This window comes from Pogoniulus pusillus, chromosome 34, assembly GCF_015220805.1.
Source record: "Pogoniulus pusillus isolate bPogPus1 chromosome 34, bPogPus1.pri, whole genome shotgun sequence".
NCBI lineage: Eukaryota > Metazoa > Chordata > Aves > Piciformes > Lybiidae > Pogoniulus > Pogoniulus pusillus.
Genome location: NC_087297.1, coordinates 2,374,025 through 2,391,868, shown reverse-complemented (window position 1 = coordinate 2,391,868; position 17,844 = coordinate 2,374,025). Strand labels below are relative to the sequence as shown.

Below are 17,844 nucleotides of genomic sequence, written 5' to 3'. Positions count from 1 at the left end.
CTAGCAGGGTGCACAGGCAGCAGACAAGCCCTGAGCTAGCAGGGTGCCCAGGCAGCAGACAAGCCCTGAGCTAGGAGGGTGCCCAGGCAGCAGACAAGCCCTGAGCTAGGAGGGTGCCCAGGCAGCAGACAAGCCCTGAGCTAGGAGGGTGCCCAGGCAGCAGACAAGCCCTGAGCTAGCAGGGTGCCCAGGCAGCAGACAAGCCCTGAGCTGGGAGGGCTGCACAAGTGTTTAGGCACAGTTAACCAAAATTAGAGGCTCCAAAGGCTAGTGCAGCTCAGAGGTAATTCTTGGCAGCCAGCAGGGTGAGGGAAGAAGGGCTTCCCCTTTCTCCTGCACTCTGCTGAGAGCTCCCCTGCAGTGCTGTGTGCAGGGCTGGAGCCCCCACCACAAGAAGCACATAGAATCATAGAATCACATAGAATCTCTTCCAGCCAGGTTGGAAGAGACCTGCAGGATAGGTCCAGAAGAGAGCATGGAGCTTATCACAGGGCTGCAGCACCTCCCAATGGGGACAGGCTGGGAGAGTTGGGGCTGTTCAGCCTGGAGAACAGAAGACTGCAGGGAGACCTTAGAGCAGCCTTCCAGTACCTGAAGGGGCTACAGGAGAGCTGGGGAGGTGACAAGGCCTGGGAGTGCCAGGATGAGAGAGAATGGATTGAAGCTGGCAGAGGGGAGTTTGAGACTGGAGATGAGGAAGAAGTTCTTTGCAGGAAGGTTGTGGATGTCCTCTCCCTGGAGGTGTACAAGTCCAGGCTGACTGAGGCCATGAGCAAGCTGGACTGGTGGGTAGGGTGTCCCTGCCCATGGCAGGGGTCTGGAACTGGCTGAGCTTCGAGGTCCCTTCCAACCTAACCCACTCTGTGACTCCAGGAGCCTTAGCAGTGCCACTGTATAAACAGTTGTCTGATAACTGAGGTGGAAATTCTCTTCCACAGCTCCTACACCAAATGCAAGGATTGGTTGTGGTTGTGCATTTGGAGAAGTGGAGGTTTCTGTGCAGGTGACACAGTGCAGGTGTGGCAGAGTGGCAGAGGCACTCCTGTTTCACTGAGAAGTTGGATAACAGTGACTTCCAAAAAACCAGAGTGTTTGGGTTCCTTAGCCAGGCTTTAGTATGGAGAACTGTGCTTACCTCTGCTTTCCTCCCTGTTGCTCTCCACAGAACCAGCCTGCCATCTCCCATGTTCTCCAGGAATGACTTCAGCATCTGGAGTATCTTGAGGAAATGCATTGGAATGGTGAGTGAGCAGAGTGCTGGGGCTGAGGATGGGAAGAGACTGCTTCACTTGAGGCCCAGATGAAAACTCACTGGGGAGAGGGCTGGGCTGGGTGGGTTGGGTTGAATTAGCTGCTTACACTCTGTTTGCTTTCATGACTTGAGAAGACCTGTTCTAGTGGGAGGTGTCCCTGCCCATGGCAGGGGGGGTGGAACTGGATGGGCTTTGAGGTCCCTTCTAACCTAAACCATTCTATGATGCTGTAAGATGTGGCTTGGTCAGAGCAATATTCCTTCAATGGAAGCCTTTTCCTCTTGATTGTAACCCTTAAAGTACTTCATGGTAGCAAAAATGTTTTACTTGGGGGGAAAAAAATTACCACACCACCCCCCAGCTACTTAGTTTTGCTCTTCCCCCTTCCCTTTGGTATGTCAACCTTCACTCCCGTGCTGTTACTGGCCAGATGGTGGCCAGATCAGAGCTAATCTGCTTCCAGCTAAGGCTGACTTGAGAAGAGGTCTTCTCCTCATTAGATCCTGCAATAGGCTGGAAGTGCTTACTGCTGATAAAGCTGCCCTCACCCTGTCACAGCAGCCTGCAGAAGAGGGGGGATTGTGTTAGGCACTGTTGTTTTCTCCTCCTCCCCTTGCTCTACTTAGAAGCAGCTCTGAGAAGGGAGATGTGGAAGTGCTGAGGAATTCCTCTTTCAGCAGCTTCAGGTCTCCTGAGTTGCTGTGGAGCAGCTGAGGCTTTTCACTGTGGCTCTGGCAGAGGAGTTCTAACCTTACAGTGCAAAGAGCAGCTTGAAGCCTGTCCTGCAGGGGGGTGTGCAGGGCAAAAAAAACCACAAAGGTCTTAATTTGTAGAGAAGGTTGTACCAAAGGGGCTGTGGAGATGCTGGAGAGTGTCCAGAGCAGGGCCAGGAGGATGCTCAGAGGCTGCAGCAGCTCTGCTGTGAGCACAGCCTGAAAGAGTTGGGGCTGTGCAGGCTGGAGCAGAGGAGGCTCCCAGGTGACCTTCTTGTGGCCTTCCAGGATCTGCAGGGGGCTACAAAAAAGCTGGGGAGGGACTTTTGAGGCTGTCAGGGAGTGTCAGGACTGGGGGGAATGGAGCAAAGCTGGAGGTGGGGAGAGTGAGGCTGGAGGTGAGGAGGAAGTTGTTGAGCAGGAGAGTGCTGAGAGGCTGGCAGGGGTTGCCCAGGGAGGTGGTTGAGGCCCCATGGCTGGAGGTGTTTGAGGCCAGGCTGGCTGAGGCTGTGTGCAGCCTGCTCTAGGGTAGGGTGTCCCTGGGCATGGCAGGGGGTTGGCACTGGCTGCTCCTTGTGGTCCCTTCCAGCCCTGCCTGATTCTGTGGTAGGCTGCTGTTGTTTTGTTGTGCTTTTTCAAAGGGGAACAGAGCATCCAAGCCAGAACAGTTCTCTTACAATGTAATTCTTGCTAACGAAAATCCCTTCTTTGCAGTCCAGAATCCCTCTTTTCACTCCTGTGCCACAGGGCTTCCCTGTCCTCCCCTCACCTTCCTCCCCCCACTTGCCTCCAAGAAAGATAATATGTTTAAGTAATTAGATGACCTATATCTATTTTAAGAGTAATAAGGAACTTGGTCTTTAAAAAGCTCCTCCCTACTTCATTGTTTCACCTCAGCTTCATTCACTGTTTCATCTCACCCAGGAGGTTTGTTTGGTTATCCTTTCATAGAATCCTAGAGTGGTTTGGGTTGGAGGAGACCTTAAAGCTCACCCAGCTCCAACCCTCTGCCATGGGCAGGGACACCTCCCACTACAACAGGTTGCTGAAGACTTTTAATGTATGCTGAGAGCAAGGGGAAGAAAACCAACCAAAGGTTTCAGGAGTGGAGCACAGCAAGTGGCTGTTTGGCAAATCACACAGTGCACAGGGCTGGAAGGGACCTGCACAGGGCTGCAAGGACCTCCACAGCTCACAGAGTCATCACAGAACCATCAAATCAGTCAGGGCTGGAAGGGATCACAAGGACCATCCAGCTCCAACCCCCCTGCCATGGGCAGGGACACCTCACACTAGAGCAGGTTGCCCAGAGCCACATCCAGCCTGGCCTTAAACACCTCCAGGGATGAGGCTTCCACCACCTCCCTGGGCAACCCCTTCCAGGCTCTCACCACTCTCATGGGGAAGAACTTCTTCCTAACATCCAGGCTGACTCTGCCCATTTCCAGCTCTGTTTCATTCCCCCCAGTCCTGGCACTTCCTGACAGCCTAACAAGTCCCTCCTCAGCTCTCTTGTAGCCCCCTTCAGATACTGAAAGGCCACAAGAAGGTCACCTGGGAGCCTCCTCCTCCCCAGACTGCACAGCCCCAGCTCCCTCAGTCTCTCCTCACAGCAGAGCAGCTCCAGCCCTCTGCTCATGATTTGGCTTGGAAGAAATCTTAAAGCTCATCCAGTGCCACCCTCCTGCCACGGGCAGGGACACCTCCCCCCAGCACAGCTTGCTCAAGGCCTTGAACACCCCCAGGGAGGAGCCATCCACAACCTCCCTGAGCAACCTGTTTTGGTGTCTCACCACCTTCAGTGCCAAGGTGCCTAATCTCCATCCTTCTGTTTTAGGAGCAGCTTTGTTGGCAGCAGAGCAGGCAGGCAGGGCTGGGCAGGGCTCTTTGCCCTCAGCATTAGCGGGGCCAGGTCAGGCAGGTGGCAGCAGCGGCAGCAGCACTAAGAGCATCATTTCTTGCAGCGAGCCAATTAGAGCAGGGGCAGCGCAGGGCAGAGGGGATCTAATCCTTCGCCTTTCAGCAGCCGTTTCGTTTGTGCCGCAGGAGCTGTCCAAGATCACCATGCCGGTTATCTTCAACGAGCCGCTCAGCTTCCTGCAGCGCCTCACCGAGTACATGGAGCACACATACCTCATCCACAAGGCCAGCTCGCTGCCCAGCGCCGCCGAGCGCATGCAGGTAGCGCTGCCCTGCGCCCTGCTGCCCTGCTCCCTACTGCCCTGCTTCCTGCTGCCCTGCTCCCTGCTGCCCTGCTCCCTACTGCCCTGCTTCCTGCTGCCCTGCTCCCTGCTGCCCTGCTCCCTGCTGCCCTGCTCCCTACTGCCCTGCTTCCTGCTGCCCGCCCTGCGCCCTGCTCCCTGCTGCCCTGCGCCCTGCTGCCCTGCTCCCTGCTGCCTGCTGCCCTGCTCCCTGCTGCCCTGCTCCCTGCTGCCCTGCGCCCTGCTGCCCTGCTGCCCTGCTCCCTGCTCCCTGCTGCCCTGCTCCCTGCTGCCCTGCGCCCTGCTGCCCTGCTCCCTGCTGCCTGCTGCCCTGCTGCCTGCTGCCCTGCTCCCTGCTGCCCTGCTCCCTGCTGCCCTGCGCCCTGCTGCCCGCCCTGCTCCCTGCTCCCTGCTCCCTGCTCCCCTGCTCCCTGCTGCCCTGCTCCCTGCTCCCTGCTGCCCGCCCTGCTCCCTGCTGCCCTGCTCCTTGCTGCCCTGCGCCCTGCTGCCCTGCTCCCTGCTGCCCTGCTCCTTGCTGCCCTGCTCCCTGCTGCCCTGCGCCCTGCTGCCCTGCTCCCTGCTGCCCTGCTCCCTGCTGCCCTGCTCCCTGCTGCCCTGCTTCCTGCTCCCTGCTCCCTGCTGCCTGCTGCCCTGCTCCCTGCTCCCTGCTGCCCTGCTGCCCTGCTTCCTGCTCCCTGCTCCCTGCTGCCCTGCTCCCTGCTGCCTGCCCTGCTCCCTGCTGCCCTGCTGCCCTGCTCCCTGCTCCCTGCTGCCCTGCTCCCTGCTGCCCTGCGCCCTGCTGCCCTGCTCCCTGCTGCCTGCTGCCCTGCTCCCTGCTGCCCTGCTCCCTGCTGCCCTGCGCCCTGCTGCCCGCCCTGCTCCCTGCTCCCTGCTCCCCTGCTCCCTGCTGCCCTGCTCCCTGCTCCCTGCTGCCCGCCCTGCTCCCTGCTGCCCTGCTCCCTGCTGCCCTGCGCCCTGCTGCCCGCCCTGCTCCCTGCTCCCTGCTCCCTGCTCCCCTGCTCCCTGCTGCCCTGCTCCCTGCTCCCTGCTGCCCGCCCTGCTCCCTGCTGCCCTGCTCCTTGCTGCCCTGCGCCCTGCTGCCCTGCTCCCTGCTGCCCTGCTCCCTGCTGCCCTGCTCCCTGCTGCCCTGCTTCCTGCTCCCTGCTCCCTGCTGCCCTGCTCCCTGCTGCCTGCCCTGCTCCCTCCTGACCTGCTCCCTGCTGCCTGCCCTGCTCCCTGCTGCCCTGCTCCCTGCTGCCTGCCCTGCTCCCTGCTGCCCGCCCTGCCTGCCCTGCTCCCTGCTGCCCTGCTCCCTGCTGCCCTGCGCCCTGCTCCCTGCTGCCTGCCCTGCTCCCTGCTGCCTGCCCTGCTCCCTGCTGCCCGCCCTGCGCCCTGCTCCCTGCTGCCTGCCCTGCTCCCTGCTGCCCGCCCTGCGCCCTGCTCCCTGCTGCCTGCCCTGCTCCCTGCTGCCCGCCCTGCGCCCTGCTCCCTGCTGCCTGCCCTGTGCCCTGCTGCCTGCCCTGTGCCCTGCTGCCTGCCCTGCGCCCTGCTCCCTGCTGCCTGCCCTCTGCCCTACTGCCCACCCTGTGCCCTGCTCCCTGCTGCCTGCCCTCTGCCCTACTGCCCACCCTGTGCCCTGCGCCCTGCTGCCTGTCCTGCTCCCTGCTGCCTGTCCTGCTCCCTGCTGCCCTGCTGCCCTGCTCCCTGCTGCCCTGCTCCCTGCTGCCCTGCTCCCTTCTGCCCGCCCTGCTCCCTGCTGCCCTGCTCTCTGCTGCCCGCCCTGCACCCTGCTCCCTGCTGCCCTGCGCCCTGCTGCCCGCCCTGCTCCCTGCTGCCCTGCTGCCCTGTTCCCTGCTGCCCGCCCTGCTCCCTGCTGCCCTGCTCCTTGCTGCCCGCCCTGCTCCCTGCTGCCCTGCTCCCTGCTGCCCTGCTCCCTGCTGCCCTGCTCCCTGCTGCCTGCCCTGCGCCCTGCTCCCTGCTGCCCTGCTCCCTGCTGCCCTGCTCCCTGCTGCCTGCTGCCCTGCTCCCTGCTGCCCGCCCTGCACCCTGTTCCCTGCTGCCCTGCTCCCTGCTGCCCGCCCTGCACCCTGCTCCCTGCTGCCCTGCTCCCTGCTGCCCGCCCTGCACCCTGCTCCCTGCTGCCCTGCTCCCTGCTGCCCGCCCCGCACCCTGCTCCCTGCTGCCCTGCTCCCTGCTGCCCGCCCTGCGCCCTGCGGGGGATGCTGCTCCTCGCCTGACTAAGGGAGTTGGGGCTGGTCAGCCTGGAGAAGAGAAGGCTCCAAAGAGACCTGCTTGTGGCCTTCCTGAAGGGGAACACTACAAGAAATCTGGGGAGGGGCATTTTAGGCCCTTCGTAGGAGGGGAAGCTGCTTAGAAATTCTCATCTCAGAGGTGGCAAATGAAATCTGCCAAGGCTAAAAGCAAGCTGGAGAGTGTCCAGAGCAGGGCCACGAGGATGGGCAGAGGGCTGGAGCACCTCTCCTCTGGAGACAGACTGAGAGAGTTGGGAATGTTCAGTCTGGAGAGGAGAAGGCTCTGAGGAGACCTTACTGTGGCACTCCAGTATCTGCAGGGCAAAGCTACAAGAAAGCTGGGGAGGGACTGTTCAGGCTGTCAGGCAGTGATAGGACTGGGGGGAATGTAGCAAAACTGGAAGTGGGCAGATTCAGCCTGGATGTTAGGAAGAAGTTCTTCTCCATGAAGGTGCAGAGGCACAGGCAGAGGTTGCCCAGGGAGGTGGTGGAAGCCTCATCCCTGGAGGTGTTTAAGGCCAGGCTGGATGTGGCTCTGGGCAACCTGCTCTAGTGTGAGGTGTCTCTGGCCATGGGACCCCATGGCAGAGGAGTTGGAGCTGGATGATCCTTGAGGTCACTTCCAACCCTGATGATTCTGTGAGACCTCAGGTCTGGGGCCACCAGAGCAAGGAGGATCTGGAGCTGCTGGAGGGGGTGCAGAGGAGGCCACAATGATGATGAGAGGGCTGTGGAAGCTCCTCTGTGGGGACAGGCTGGGAGAGTTGGGGCTGTCTGTTGAGCCTGGAGATGAGAAGGCTACAGGGAGTCCTTAGAGCAGCTTTCCTGTACCTGAAGGGGCTACAGGCGAGCTGGGGAGGGGCTTTTGACAAGGGCAGGGAGTGACAGGACAAGATGCAATGGGTTGAAGCTGGCAGAGGGGAGATGGAGACTGGAGATGAGGAAGAAATTCTTTGCACTGAGGCTGGTGAGACACTGGCACAGGCTGCCCAGGGAGGTCATGGATATCCCCTCCCTGGAGGTGTTCAAGGCCAGGTTGGCTGAGGCCTTGAGCAAGCTGTGCTGGTGGGAGGTGTCCCAGCCTGTGGCATGGTCTGGAAGTGGATGATCCATGAGGACTCTCCCAGCCCTGACAGTTCTGTGATCCTGTGGCTCCTGTAGTGTGCTGCCTGTGGTGGACATGGCCCTGTGGGACGTGGTGTAATGGCCACAGTGACCTTAGGCTGACAGGTGGGCTGGGGGATCTTAGGAGTCTTTTCCAACTCAAACAGTGCTGCGGTTTGGGGAGTCTGTGGTCACAGATTGGGTTGGGAGAGACCCTCAAAGGTCATCTTGTCCAACCCCCCTGCAGTGAGCAGGGACACCCCCAGCTTAGATCATGCTGCCCAGGGCCACATCCAGGCTGGATTTCTCTCTGTGGATTAATTACTGTCATTCCTAGCTGATGCTAATGAGTCTTTGAAGACATCCTTCATGAACCTGAGCTGGTCTGAGGTCAGGATCTGTTCTCTTATTTGTCAGCCACTTTTGCTTACCTGGCTAAATGGTTTGCTGTTCCTAGGGGTTACTTTTCTGGCACTTTGGTGGCCACTGTTTACTCCCCTGCCTTGCAGACAGAACTTTGCTAAGCTCTTTGACAGGACCACAGAATGGTAGGGGTCAGAAGGGAGCTCTGGAGATGATGCAGCCCAAGTCTCCTGCTATAGCAGGGTCACCCACAGCAGCTTGCCCAGGACCACAGTGTCCAGGTGGGTTTGGGATCTCTCCAGAGATCTCACAAGCTTTCTGGGCAGCCTCCTCCACAGCTCTGGCAAGTATTTTTTTTCCCTTATGTTTAAGTGAAAGCTCCTGGGTTGCAGTCTGTGCCCATTGCCTCTTACGTATTGCTGGGCACCACTGACAAGAGCCTGGCCCCATCTCTTACCCCCCACCCTTTCGCTCTTGCCAGGCATTGATCAGATCCCCTCTGGGGCTGCTCTTCTCCAGGCTCAGCAGCCCCAGGGCTCTCAGCCCTTCCTTCTCACAGGTGATCCAGGCCCCTCAGTATGTTCATAGCCTCCATTGGACTCTCTCCAGTAGTTCCCTGTCTTTATTGAAGTGGGGAGCCCAGAACTGGACCCAGTACTCCAGATGTAGCCTCACTATAGGGTAGAATAAAGGGAGAAGAGAGCCTCCCTCCACCTGCTGGCCACACCAGGGGAGATCTCTGCCCTTCCTGGCCACCAGAGCTTGTCCATTCCAGAGGACTGATTGTGTGGAGCCATGGCTGCTGGTGGTGCCTGCCAGGGCCCAGGCTCCAGGAGGCTGAGTGTGCTCTCCCTCCCCCGCAGTGCGTGGCTGCCTTCGCCGTGTCTGCCGTCGCCTCGCAGTGGGAGCGCACAGGGAAGCCATTCAACCCCTTGCTGGGAGAGACCTATGAGCTCATCAGGTAAGGGACAGATGATGGAGAGTGCTGCTCTGTGTCACTGGTGGCTCCTTAGGCTTGTCAGGGCTTGCAAACTGCTCTTCAGCCATTCTAGCAGCTGCTGGAGGTGCTTGCAGTGGGCGTTGGTGCTCGGCGATGCACCTTCGTAGGAGGGGAAGCTGCTTAGAAATTCTCATCTCAGAGGTGGCAAATGAAATCTGCCAAGGCTAAAAGCAAGCTGGAGAGTGTCCAGAGCAGGGCCACGAGGATGGGCAGAGGGCTGGAGCACCTCTCCTCTGGAGACAGACTGAGAGAGTTGGGAATGTTCAGTCTGGAGAGGAGAAGGCTCTGAGGAGACCTTATTGTGGCCTTCCAGTATCTGCAGGGCAAAGCTACAACAAAGCTGGGGAGGGACTGTTTAGGCTGTCAGGCAGTGATAGGACTGGGGGGGATGGAGCAAAACTGGAAGTGGGCAGATTCAGCCTGGATGTTAGGAAGAAGTTCTTCCCTGTGAGGGTGCAGAGGCACTGGCACAGGTTACCCAGGGAAGTGGTGGAAGCCTCATCCCTGGAGGTGTTTAAGGCCAGGCTGGATGTGACTCTGGGCAACCTGCTCTAGTGTGAGGTGTCCCTGCCCATGGCAGGGGGGCTGGAGCTGGATGGTCCAGCACTGACAGTTGTGGGATTCTAACTTTTGCTTAGCAAATGTACATTTTTGGTGAACCCTGCTGAAGAAGAAGCTGCACAGTGCTGAAGGGAGCTGATAAAGTTCTCATACTCCTGAGAGGAGTGTCCAGGGTAGAAGCAGGCAGTGCTGGTGTGCAGCTGCACCAGGGCAAGATTTTCTCTCAGCTGAGATGTTGCCCTATGCTTATGCACACGTTTAAGAGGTCACTGCCAAAGGTAGGAGATGTTTGGTGATGAGATCTGGCAGCTCCTGTCACCTGCTCACATGCTGGCCTGAGCTCTTCAGAACGAGGCTGTCGCAGCTATTGTCGATTGGTTGCTCTGTTTCACCCTAGGGTTTTAACTGCCTCCTGCAGTGGGTGCAGCACTGAGGTCTGGCTCCAGCTGTTTGTTTCACCGTGGGGAAAAGAAGTGCAGCTTGAACACAGATCAAGGCTGTTGGTTCTGTTTGTTTTGCAGAGATGATCTTGGCTTTAGACTTCTCTCAGAGCAAGTCAGCCACCACCCCCCCATCAGCGCCTTCTACGCGGAAGGGTTGAACAACGACTTCGTGTTCCATGGATCCATTTATCCCAAACTCAAATTCTGGGGCAAGAGTGTGGAAGCAGAACCAAAAGGCACCATGACTTTGGAGCTCCTTGAGTAAGTTGATGAGTGGCAGTTGTGTAGGCACAGTGGCCACATCCGTGCTGGTGATCTCTCCTCAGCCCTCTGAAGAGCAGCTGAAGGAGCTGGGGGTGTGCAGCCTGCAGAAGAGGAGGCTCAGGGCAGAGCTCATTGCTGTCTGCAGCTAACTGAAGGGAGGCTGTAGCCAGGTGGGGTTGGCCTCTTCTCTCAGGCACTCAAGGACAGAACAAGAGGACAGCAGCCTCAAGCTGCACCAGGGGAGGTTCAGGCAGGATATTAGGAAGAAGTTTTTCCCAGCACTGGAATGGGCTGCCTGGGGAGGTGGTGGAGTCGCCCTGCCTGGAGGTGTTTAAAAGGAGAATGAATGTGGCACTTGGTGCCATGGCTGAGTTGATTAGATAATGTTGGGTGATAGATTGGACTGGATGATCTGAAAGGTGTGCCTTAGTTTCATGGATTTGGTGCTGAGGGACATGGTTCAGCACCAGATGTGCTAAACTCAAGTTAGGTAATCACAGAATGGTAGGAATTGGAAGGGACCTCTCAAGATCATTGAGTCAAACCCCCCTGCCAGAGCAGGATCACCTAAAGTAGATCACAGAGGAACACCTCCAGGTGGGCCTTGAAAGTCTCCAGAGATGCAGACTCCACCACCTCTCTGGGCAGCCAGCTCCAGGGCTCTGCCACCCTCAGAGTTAAGAAGTTACTCGTGTTTAGATGGAACTGCCTACGTTCAAGTTCATGCTCATTACCTCTTGTCCTGTCACTGAGGACCACTGAGAGGAGCCTGGCCCCACCTTCCTGACACCCACCCCTTATATTTGTCAGATCTCAAAGGATCCCCCAAGGGGACTCTGTGTTTCTAGGAATGGACCTTTCCACCCCCCACACCCTGCTGTTTGGTGGCAGATCACTGTGGGGAGGTAGGGATGAGAGGATGAAAGGCACTGCCCTCATTTCACCTAATATGTGGCTTGCCAATAGCAGGAGGAGTTGGGGCTTGTGCCTGTAGGTACCTGGGTATCAATCTTAGTAAAACCTGCACCTTTGAGTTGTTGCCTTCCCCACCTCACTCCCTGCTGACACAGACTCAAGTGGCTGCCCTCAGGAAGTGACAAAACCAGGAGCAGAAGTTTAATGAACTCCTTAGGCTCCCTGACTTGTTGCCATGTCCACTTCAGGACCTGCTGTGATTTTTAGCTGATGATTTGGTGCAGGATTCACCTCTGGTACAGGAAATGAAGCACTTTGGCTTTTATTCCACTCCCTTAGACACAACGAAGCCTACACATGGACAAACCCCACCTGCTGTGTGCATAACATCATTGTGGGCAAGCTCTGGATTGAGCAGTATGGGAACGTGGAGATAACTAACCACAAGTAAGTGAGCAGTGCACAGAGGGTTTGAGCAGCATGGGAATGTGGGAATGACTGAGCACAAGTGAGCAGTGCACTGAGGGCTGTGAGCAGCATGGGAATGTGGGAATAACTGAGCACAAGTGAGCAGTGCACTGAGGGTTTGAGCAGCATGGGAATGTGGGAATAACTGAGCACAAGTGAGCAGTGCACAGAGGGTTTGAGCAGCATGGGAATGTGGGAATAACTGAGCACAAGTGAGCAGTGCACTGAGGGTTTGAGCAGCATGGGAATGTGGGAATAACTGAGCACAAGTGAGCAGTGCACTGAGGGTTTGAGCAGCTTGGGAATGTGGGAATAACTGAGCACAAGTGAGCAGTGCACTGAGGGCTGTGAGCAGCATGGGAATGTGGGAATAACTGAGCACAAGTGAGCAGTGCACTGAGGGTTTGAGCAGCTTGGGAATGTGGGAATACCTGAGCACAAGTGAGCAGTGCACTGAGGGTTTGAGCAGCATGGGAATGTGGGAATAACTGAGCACAAGTGAGCAGTGCACTGAGGGTTTGAGCAGCATGGGAATGTGGGAATGACTGAGCACAGTGAGCAGTGCACTGAGGGTTTGAGCAGCATGGGAATGTGGGAATAACTGAGCACAAGTGAGCAGTGCACTGAGGGTTTGAGCAGCATGGGAATGTGGGAATAACTGAGCACAAGTGAGCAGTGCACTGAGGGTTTGAGCAGCATGGGAATGTGGGAATGACTGAGCACAAGTGAGCAGTGCACTGAGGGCTGTGAGCAGCATGGGAATGTGGGAATAACTGAGCACAAGTGAGCAGTGCACTGAGAGCTTTGAATGGAGCAGCATGGGAATGTGGGAATGACTGAGCACAAGTGAGGAGTGCACTGAGGACTTTGAATGGAGCAGCATGGGAATGTGGGAATAACTGAGCACAAGTGAGCAGTGCACTGAGGGCTGTGAGCAGCATGGGAATGTGGGAATAACTGAGCACAAGTGAGCAGTGCACTGAGGGCTTGAGCAGCATGGGAATGTGGGAATAACTAACCACAAGTGAGCAGTGCACTGAGGGCTTGAGCAGCATGGGAATGTGGGAATAACTGAGCACAAGTGAGCAGTGCACTGAGGGCTTTGAATGGAGCAGCATGGGAATGTGGGAATAACTGAGCACAAGTGAGCAGTGCACAAAGGGTTTGAGCAGCATGGGAATGTGGGAATAACTGAGCACAGTGAGCAGTGCACTGAGGGTTTGAGCAGCATGGGAATGTGGGAATAACTAACCACAAGTGAGCAGTGCACAGAGGGTTTGAGCAGCATGGGAATGTGGGAATAACTGAGCACAGTGAGCAGTGCACTGAGGGTTTGAGCAGCATGGGAATGTGGGAATAACTGAGCACAAGTGAGCAGTGCACAGAGGGTTTGAGCAGCATGGGAATGTGGGAATAACTGAGCACAGTGAGCAGTGCACTGAGGGTTTGAGCAGCATGGGAATGTGGGAATAACTGAGCACAAGTGAGCAGTGCACAGAGGGTTTGAGCAGCATGGGAATGTGGGAATAACTGAGCACAAGTGAGCAGTGCACAGAGGGTTTGAGCAGCATGGGAATGTGGGAATAACTGAGCATAAGTGAGCAGTGCACTGAGGGTTTGAGCAGCTTGGGAATGTGGGAATAACTGAGCACAGTGAGCAGTGCACTGAGGGTTTGAGCAGCTTGGGAATGTGGGAATAACTGAGCACAAGTGAGCAGTGCACAGAGGGTTTGAGCAGCATGGGAATGTGGGAATAACTGAGCACAGTGAGCAGTGCACTGAGGGTTTGAGCAGCTTGGGAATGTGGGAATAACTGAGCACAAGTGAGCAGTGCACTGAGGGTTTGAGCAGCATGGGAATGTGGGAATAACTGAGCACAGTGAGCAGTGCACTGAGGGTTTGAGCAGCATGGGAATGTGGGAATAACTGAGCACAAGTGAGCAGTGCACTGAGGGCTGTGAGCAGCATGGGAATGTGGGAATGACTGAGCACAAGTGAGGAGTGCACTGAGGGCTGTGAGCAGCATGGGAATGTGGGAATAACTGAGCACAAGTGAGCAGTGCACTGAGGGCTGTGAGCAGCATGGGAATGTGGGAATGACTGAGCACAAGTGAGGAGTGAACTGAGGGCTGTGAGCAGCATGGGAATGTGAGAATAACTGAGCACAAGTGAGCAGTGCACTGAGGGCTGTGAGCAGCATGGGAATGTGGGAATAACTGAGCACAAGTGAGCAGTGCACTGAGGGTTTGAGCAGCTTGGGAATGTGGGAATGACTGAGCACAAGTGAGCAGTGCACTGAGGGTTTGAGCAGCTTGGGAATGTGGGAATGACTGAGCACAAGTGAGCAGTGCACTGAGGGCTGTGAGCAGCTTGGGAATGTGGGAATAACTGAGCACAAGTAGCAGTGCACTGAGGGCTTTGATTGGAGCAGCATGGGAATGTGGGAATAACTGAGCACAAGTGAGCAGTGCACTGAGGGCTGTGAGCAGCTTGGGAATGTGGGAATAACTGAGCACAAGTGAGCAGTGCACTGAGGGCTTTGATTGGAGCAGCATGGGAATGTGGGAATAACTGAGCACAGTGAGCAGTGCACTGAGGGCTTTGATTGGAGCAGCATGGGAATGTGGGAATAACTGAGCACAGTGAGCAGTGCACTGAGGGCTTTGATTGGAGCAGCATGGGAATGTGGGAATAACTGAGCACAAGTGAGGAGTGCACTGAGGGTTTGAGCAGCATGGGAATGTGGGAATAACTAACCACAAGTGAGCAGTGCACTGAGGGCTGTGAGCAGCATGGGAATGTGGGAATAACTGAGCACAAGTGAGCAGTGCACTGAGGGTTTGAGCAGCATGGGAATGTGGGAATAACTAACCACAAGTGAGCAGTGCACTGAGGGCTGTGAGCAGCATGGGAATGTGGGAATAACTGAGCACAAGTGAGGAGTGCACTGAGGGCTGTGAGCAGCATGGGAATGTGGGAATAACTGAGCACAAGTGAGGAGTGCACTGAGGGCTGTGAGCAGCATGGGAATGTGGGAATAACTAACCACAAGTGAGGAGTGCACTGAGGGCTGTGAGCAGCATGGGAATGTGGGAATAACTGAGCACAAGTGAGCAGTGCACTGAGGACTTTGTGTTGAGCAGCATGGGAATGTGGAAATAACTGAGCACAAGTGAGCAGTGCCCTGAGGGCTGTGAGCAGCATGGGAATGTGGGAATAACTGAGCACAAGTGAGGAGTGCACTGAGGGCTGTGAGCAGCTTGGGAATGTGGGAATAACTGAGCACAAGTGAGCAGTGCCCTGAGGGCTGTGAGCAGCTTGGGAATGTGGGAATAACTGAGCACAAGTGAGCAGTGCACTGAGGGCTGTGAGCAGCATGGGAATGTGGAAATAACTGAGCACAAGTGAGCAGTGCACAGAGGGTTTGAACAGCATGGGAATGTGGGAATGACTGAGCACAAGTGAGCAGTGCACTGAGGGCTGTGAGCAGCATGGGAATGTGGGAATAACTGAGCACAAGTGAGCAGTGCACAGAGGGTTTGAACAGCATGGGAATGTGGGAATAACTGAGCACAAGTGAGCAGTGCACTGAGGGCTGTGAGCAGCATGGGAATGTGGGAATGACTGAGCACAAGTGAGCAGTGCACTGAGGGCTGTGAATGGAGCAGCATGGGAATGTGGGAATAACTGAGCACAAGTGAGCAGTGCACTGAGGGCTGTGAGCAGCATGGGAATGTGGGAATAACTGAGCACAAGTGAGCAGTGCACTGAGGGCTGTGAGCAGCATGGGAATGTGGGAATAACTGAGCACAGTGAGCAGTGCACTGAGGGGTTGAGCAGCATGGGAATGTGGGAATAACTGAGCACAAGTGAGCAGTGCACTGAGGGCTTTGAATGGAGCAGCATGGGAATGTGGGAATAACTGAGCACAAGTGAGCAGTGCACTGAGGGCTTTCACTTGCTGCAAGCCTGAAGAGTAAAAGCCTTTGGACCACAATTGGTGCCCTCTTGTTCTGCCTTTTAGAACGGGTGAGAAATGTGTGCTCAGCTTCAAACCCTGTGGCCTCTTTGGGAAGGAGCTGCACAAGGTGGAAGGCTACATTCAGGACAAAAGGTATCAGCTTCATTCCTTGCAGGAAACTCTTTCTGGTGGGATCTGTAGAGCCTTGAGCATGATCAGGAGCAGCAGCTCCCAGCAGCACGGTGCTGAATTGTGCAACACCAGTGCTGGAGTTTTAAGAGTTGCTCTCAAACATTTTCCTTCCCAGTACTCTTTAAGCTGCTTTTGTATTCTTGATCCTCTGTTTTTTCTTTTGGGGACAGCAAAAAGAAGCTTTGTGCCCTGTATGGGAAGTGGACTGAGTGTTTGTACAGTGTTGACCCAGCTACATTTGAAGCTTACAAGAAAAATGACAAGAAGAATGCAGAGGAGAAGAAAAGCACCAAACAGGTATTAAGCATGTAAAGAGAAGGTGTCTCCAAAGCCTGATAAGGCAGCTCAATGTTCCAGTAGCATTTAAGAGCATTAAGAATTCTTTTCACTCATTCTTTCCTAGCAGGATATGGAATGGATTGGCTGAAAGCCAGCACTGAGGGATTTAAATGCTTTCCCTTGCCAGGATTTGTATGCAAACCTCCCAATACTTGGAGTGCTCTCAGCACTGGGTGCTTCATGCTTCCTCCCAGGTCGTGTGGAGGCAACTGCACATCCATTAGCTGGACCCCATGATCACAGGTGGTGACACTGATGTTCTGAGAGGAGGATTTGGACTCCTGGATGCAGGACAGACTTGAGTCTCACCTGGCTAGAGGATCATGCTTGGCAGCTGTTACAAGGAATGCTCATGCTGCCTTCCAAGGAGATTTTCACATCCATGGGATTGATTACAGAACAGTAGGGGTTGGAGGATCTCTCTCCAGAGATCCAGTCCAACCCCCCTGCCAAAGTAGGGTCACCCAGGGCAGGTCACAGAGGAACACATGCAGGTGGGCCTTGAAAGCCTCTCTGGGCAGCCTTCTCCAGGGCTCAGGCACCCTCAGACTAAAGTTTTTCCTCATGTTCAGGTGGAACCTACTGTGTTGCAGTGTGCTTCTGCTGCCCCTTATCCTACCACTGGGCACCACTGGAAAGAGCCTGGCCCCTTCCTCACACCCACCCCTCAGATGTTTATAGACATTGCTCAGATCCCCTCTCAGCCTTCTGCAGGCTAACCAGCCCCAGGGCTCTCAGCCTTTCCCCATCACACAGCTGGTCTGGTTGCACCGAGTGCCTCAGCCAGGCTTTTCTTGAAGACCTCAAGGGACAGTGCCTCCACCACCTCCCTGGGCAGCCCATTCCAATGTCTCTGTGAAGAACTTCCTCCTAACATCCAGCACAGGTCAGATGCAGTCAACTAGAAGCCCCATTTAGCTTCCTGAGAGCTGAAGCCAAGTTCTGGTCACTTTGCAACCTGTTTGTAATCAACCAGCACTGCACCCAAGTGCTCCACAGTGAAACAGAATCCTGAATGCTTCCTAAGGCTCTTGGAGACAGTACAAGGATCACCTCAGAGGGCAACAGAGCAGTCCAGCCTGGGGACTGATTCTTTTGCCCCATCAATCTGTATTATCTACTGCAGCCACCAGAGAGCAAAGCTTATTAGCAGCAGGATTAAAGCTTCTGGCATGCAGCCAGAGGATTTGTGTTGCTTTGAGTTGAGATTCACTGTGCAATGGTCTCTGTAACATGCTGCTGATTTCAGCTGTGATGGTGGCACCAGGTTCTCTCAGGGGAGTCATATTGAGAGCACAGACTCCACTTTGCCTGGTTTTGTTCTCCTGTTTAAGTTGCACACTGCAGAACACCTCCCAAGGAGTCTGGGAGCATCTCTTCCCTGCCAGCAGCATCACAGAGTTCAGCTGGCAGAAGCAGTACAGAATGCAGGGAGAGCTTAGGGAGACCAGAACTGTTTGGGTTGGAAAAGCCCCCCAGGATCATCCAGTCCAAACATAGAACCACAGAATGGTTTAGGTTGGAAGGGAGCTCAAAGCTCAGCCAGTTCCAACCCCCTGCCATAGGCAGGGACACCTCCCACTAGAACAGCTCAAGGTCTCATCCAGCCTGGTTCTGAGCACCTCCAGGGAGGTTGTGGAGCACAAAAGCACCCAATGTGATCAGAGATCAGAGATCACATTGGGTGCTTCTGTGCTCCACAACCTCCCTGGGCAACCTGTGCCAGTGTCTTACCACTCTCAACCTGTGCCAGTCTCTCACCATCCTCACTGCAAACAACTTCTTCCTAACATCCACTTTCAATCTCCCCTCTGC

The 17,844-nt window shown here is 55.7% G+C and overlaps 1 protein-coding gene across 4 annotated transcripts in view; it reads left to right on the top strand.

The window, feature by feature from the left end:
- OSBPL1A (oxysterol binding protein like 1A) overlaps positions 1–17,844 on the top strand; it is a 134,660-nt gene that overhangs the window by 105,980 nt on the left and 10,836 nt on the right. For 3 of the 4 annotated variants that reach the window (XM_064170822.1, XM_064170824.1, XM_064170823.1), the window contains exons 18-24: positions 1,166–1,241; positions 4,013–4,147; positions 8,750–8,847; positions 9,969–10,151; positions 11,409–11,516; positions 15,562–15,651; positions 15,861–15,987. In XM_064170822.1, coding sequence (XP_064026892.1) covers positions 1,166–1,241; positions 4,013–4,147; positions 8,750–8,847; positions 9,969–10,151; positions 11,409–11,516; positions 15,562–15,651; positions 15,861–15,987 — 817 coding nt within the window. The remainder of the gene's footprint in view (positions 1–1,165; positions 1,242–4,012; positions 4,148–8,749; positions 8,848–9,968; positions 10,152–11,408; positions 11,517–15,561; positions 15,652–15,860; positions 15,988–17,844) is intronic. The other variant, XM_064170825.1, reaches the window with a different exon arrangement.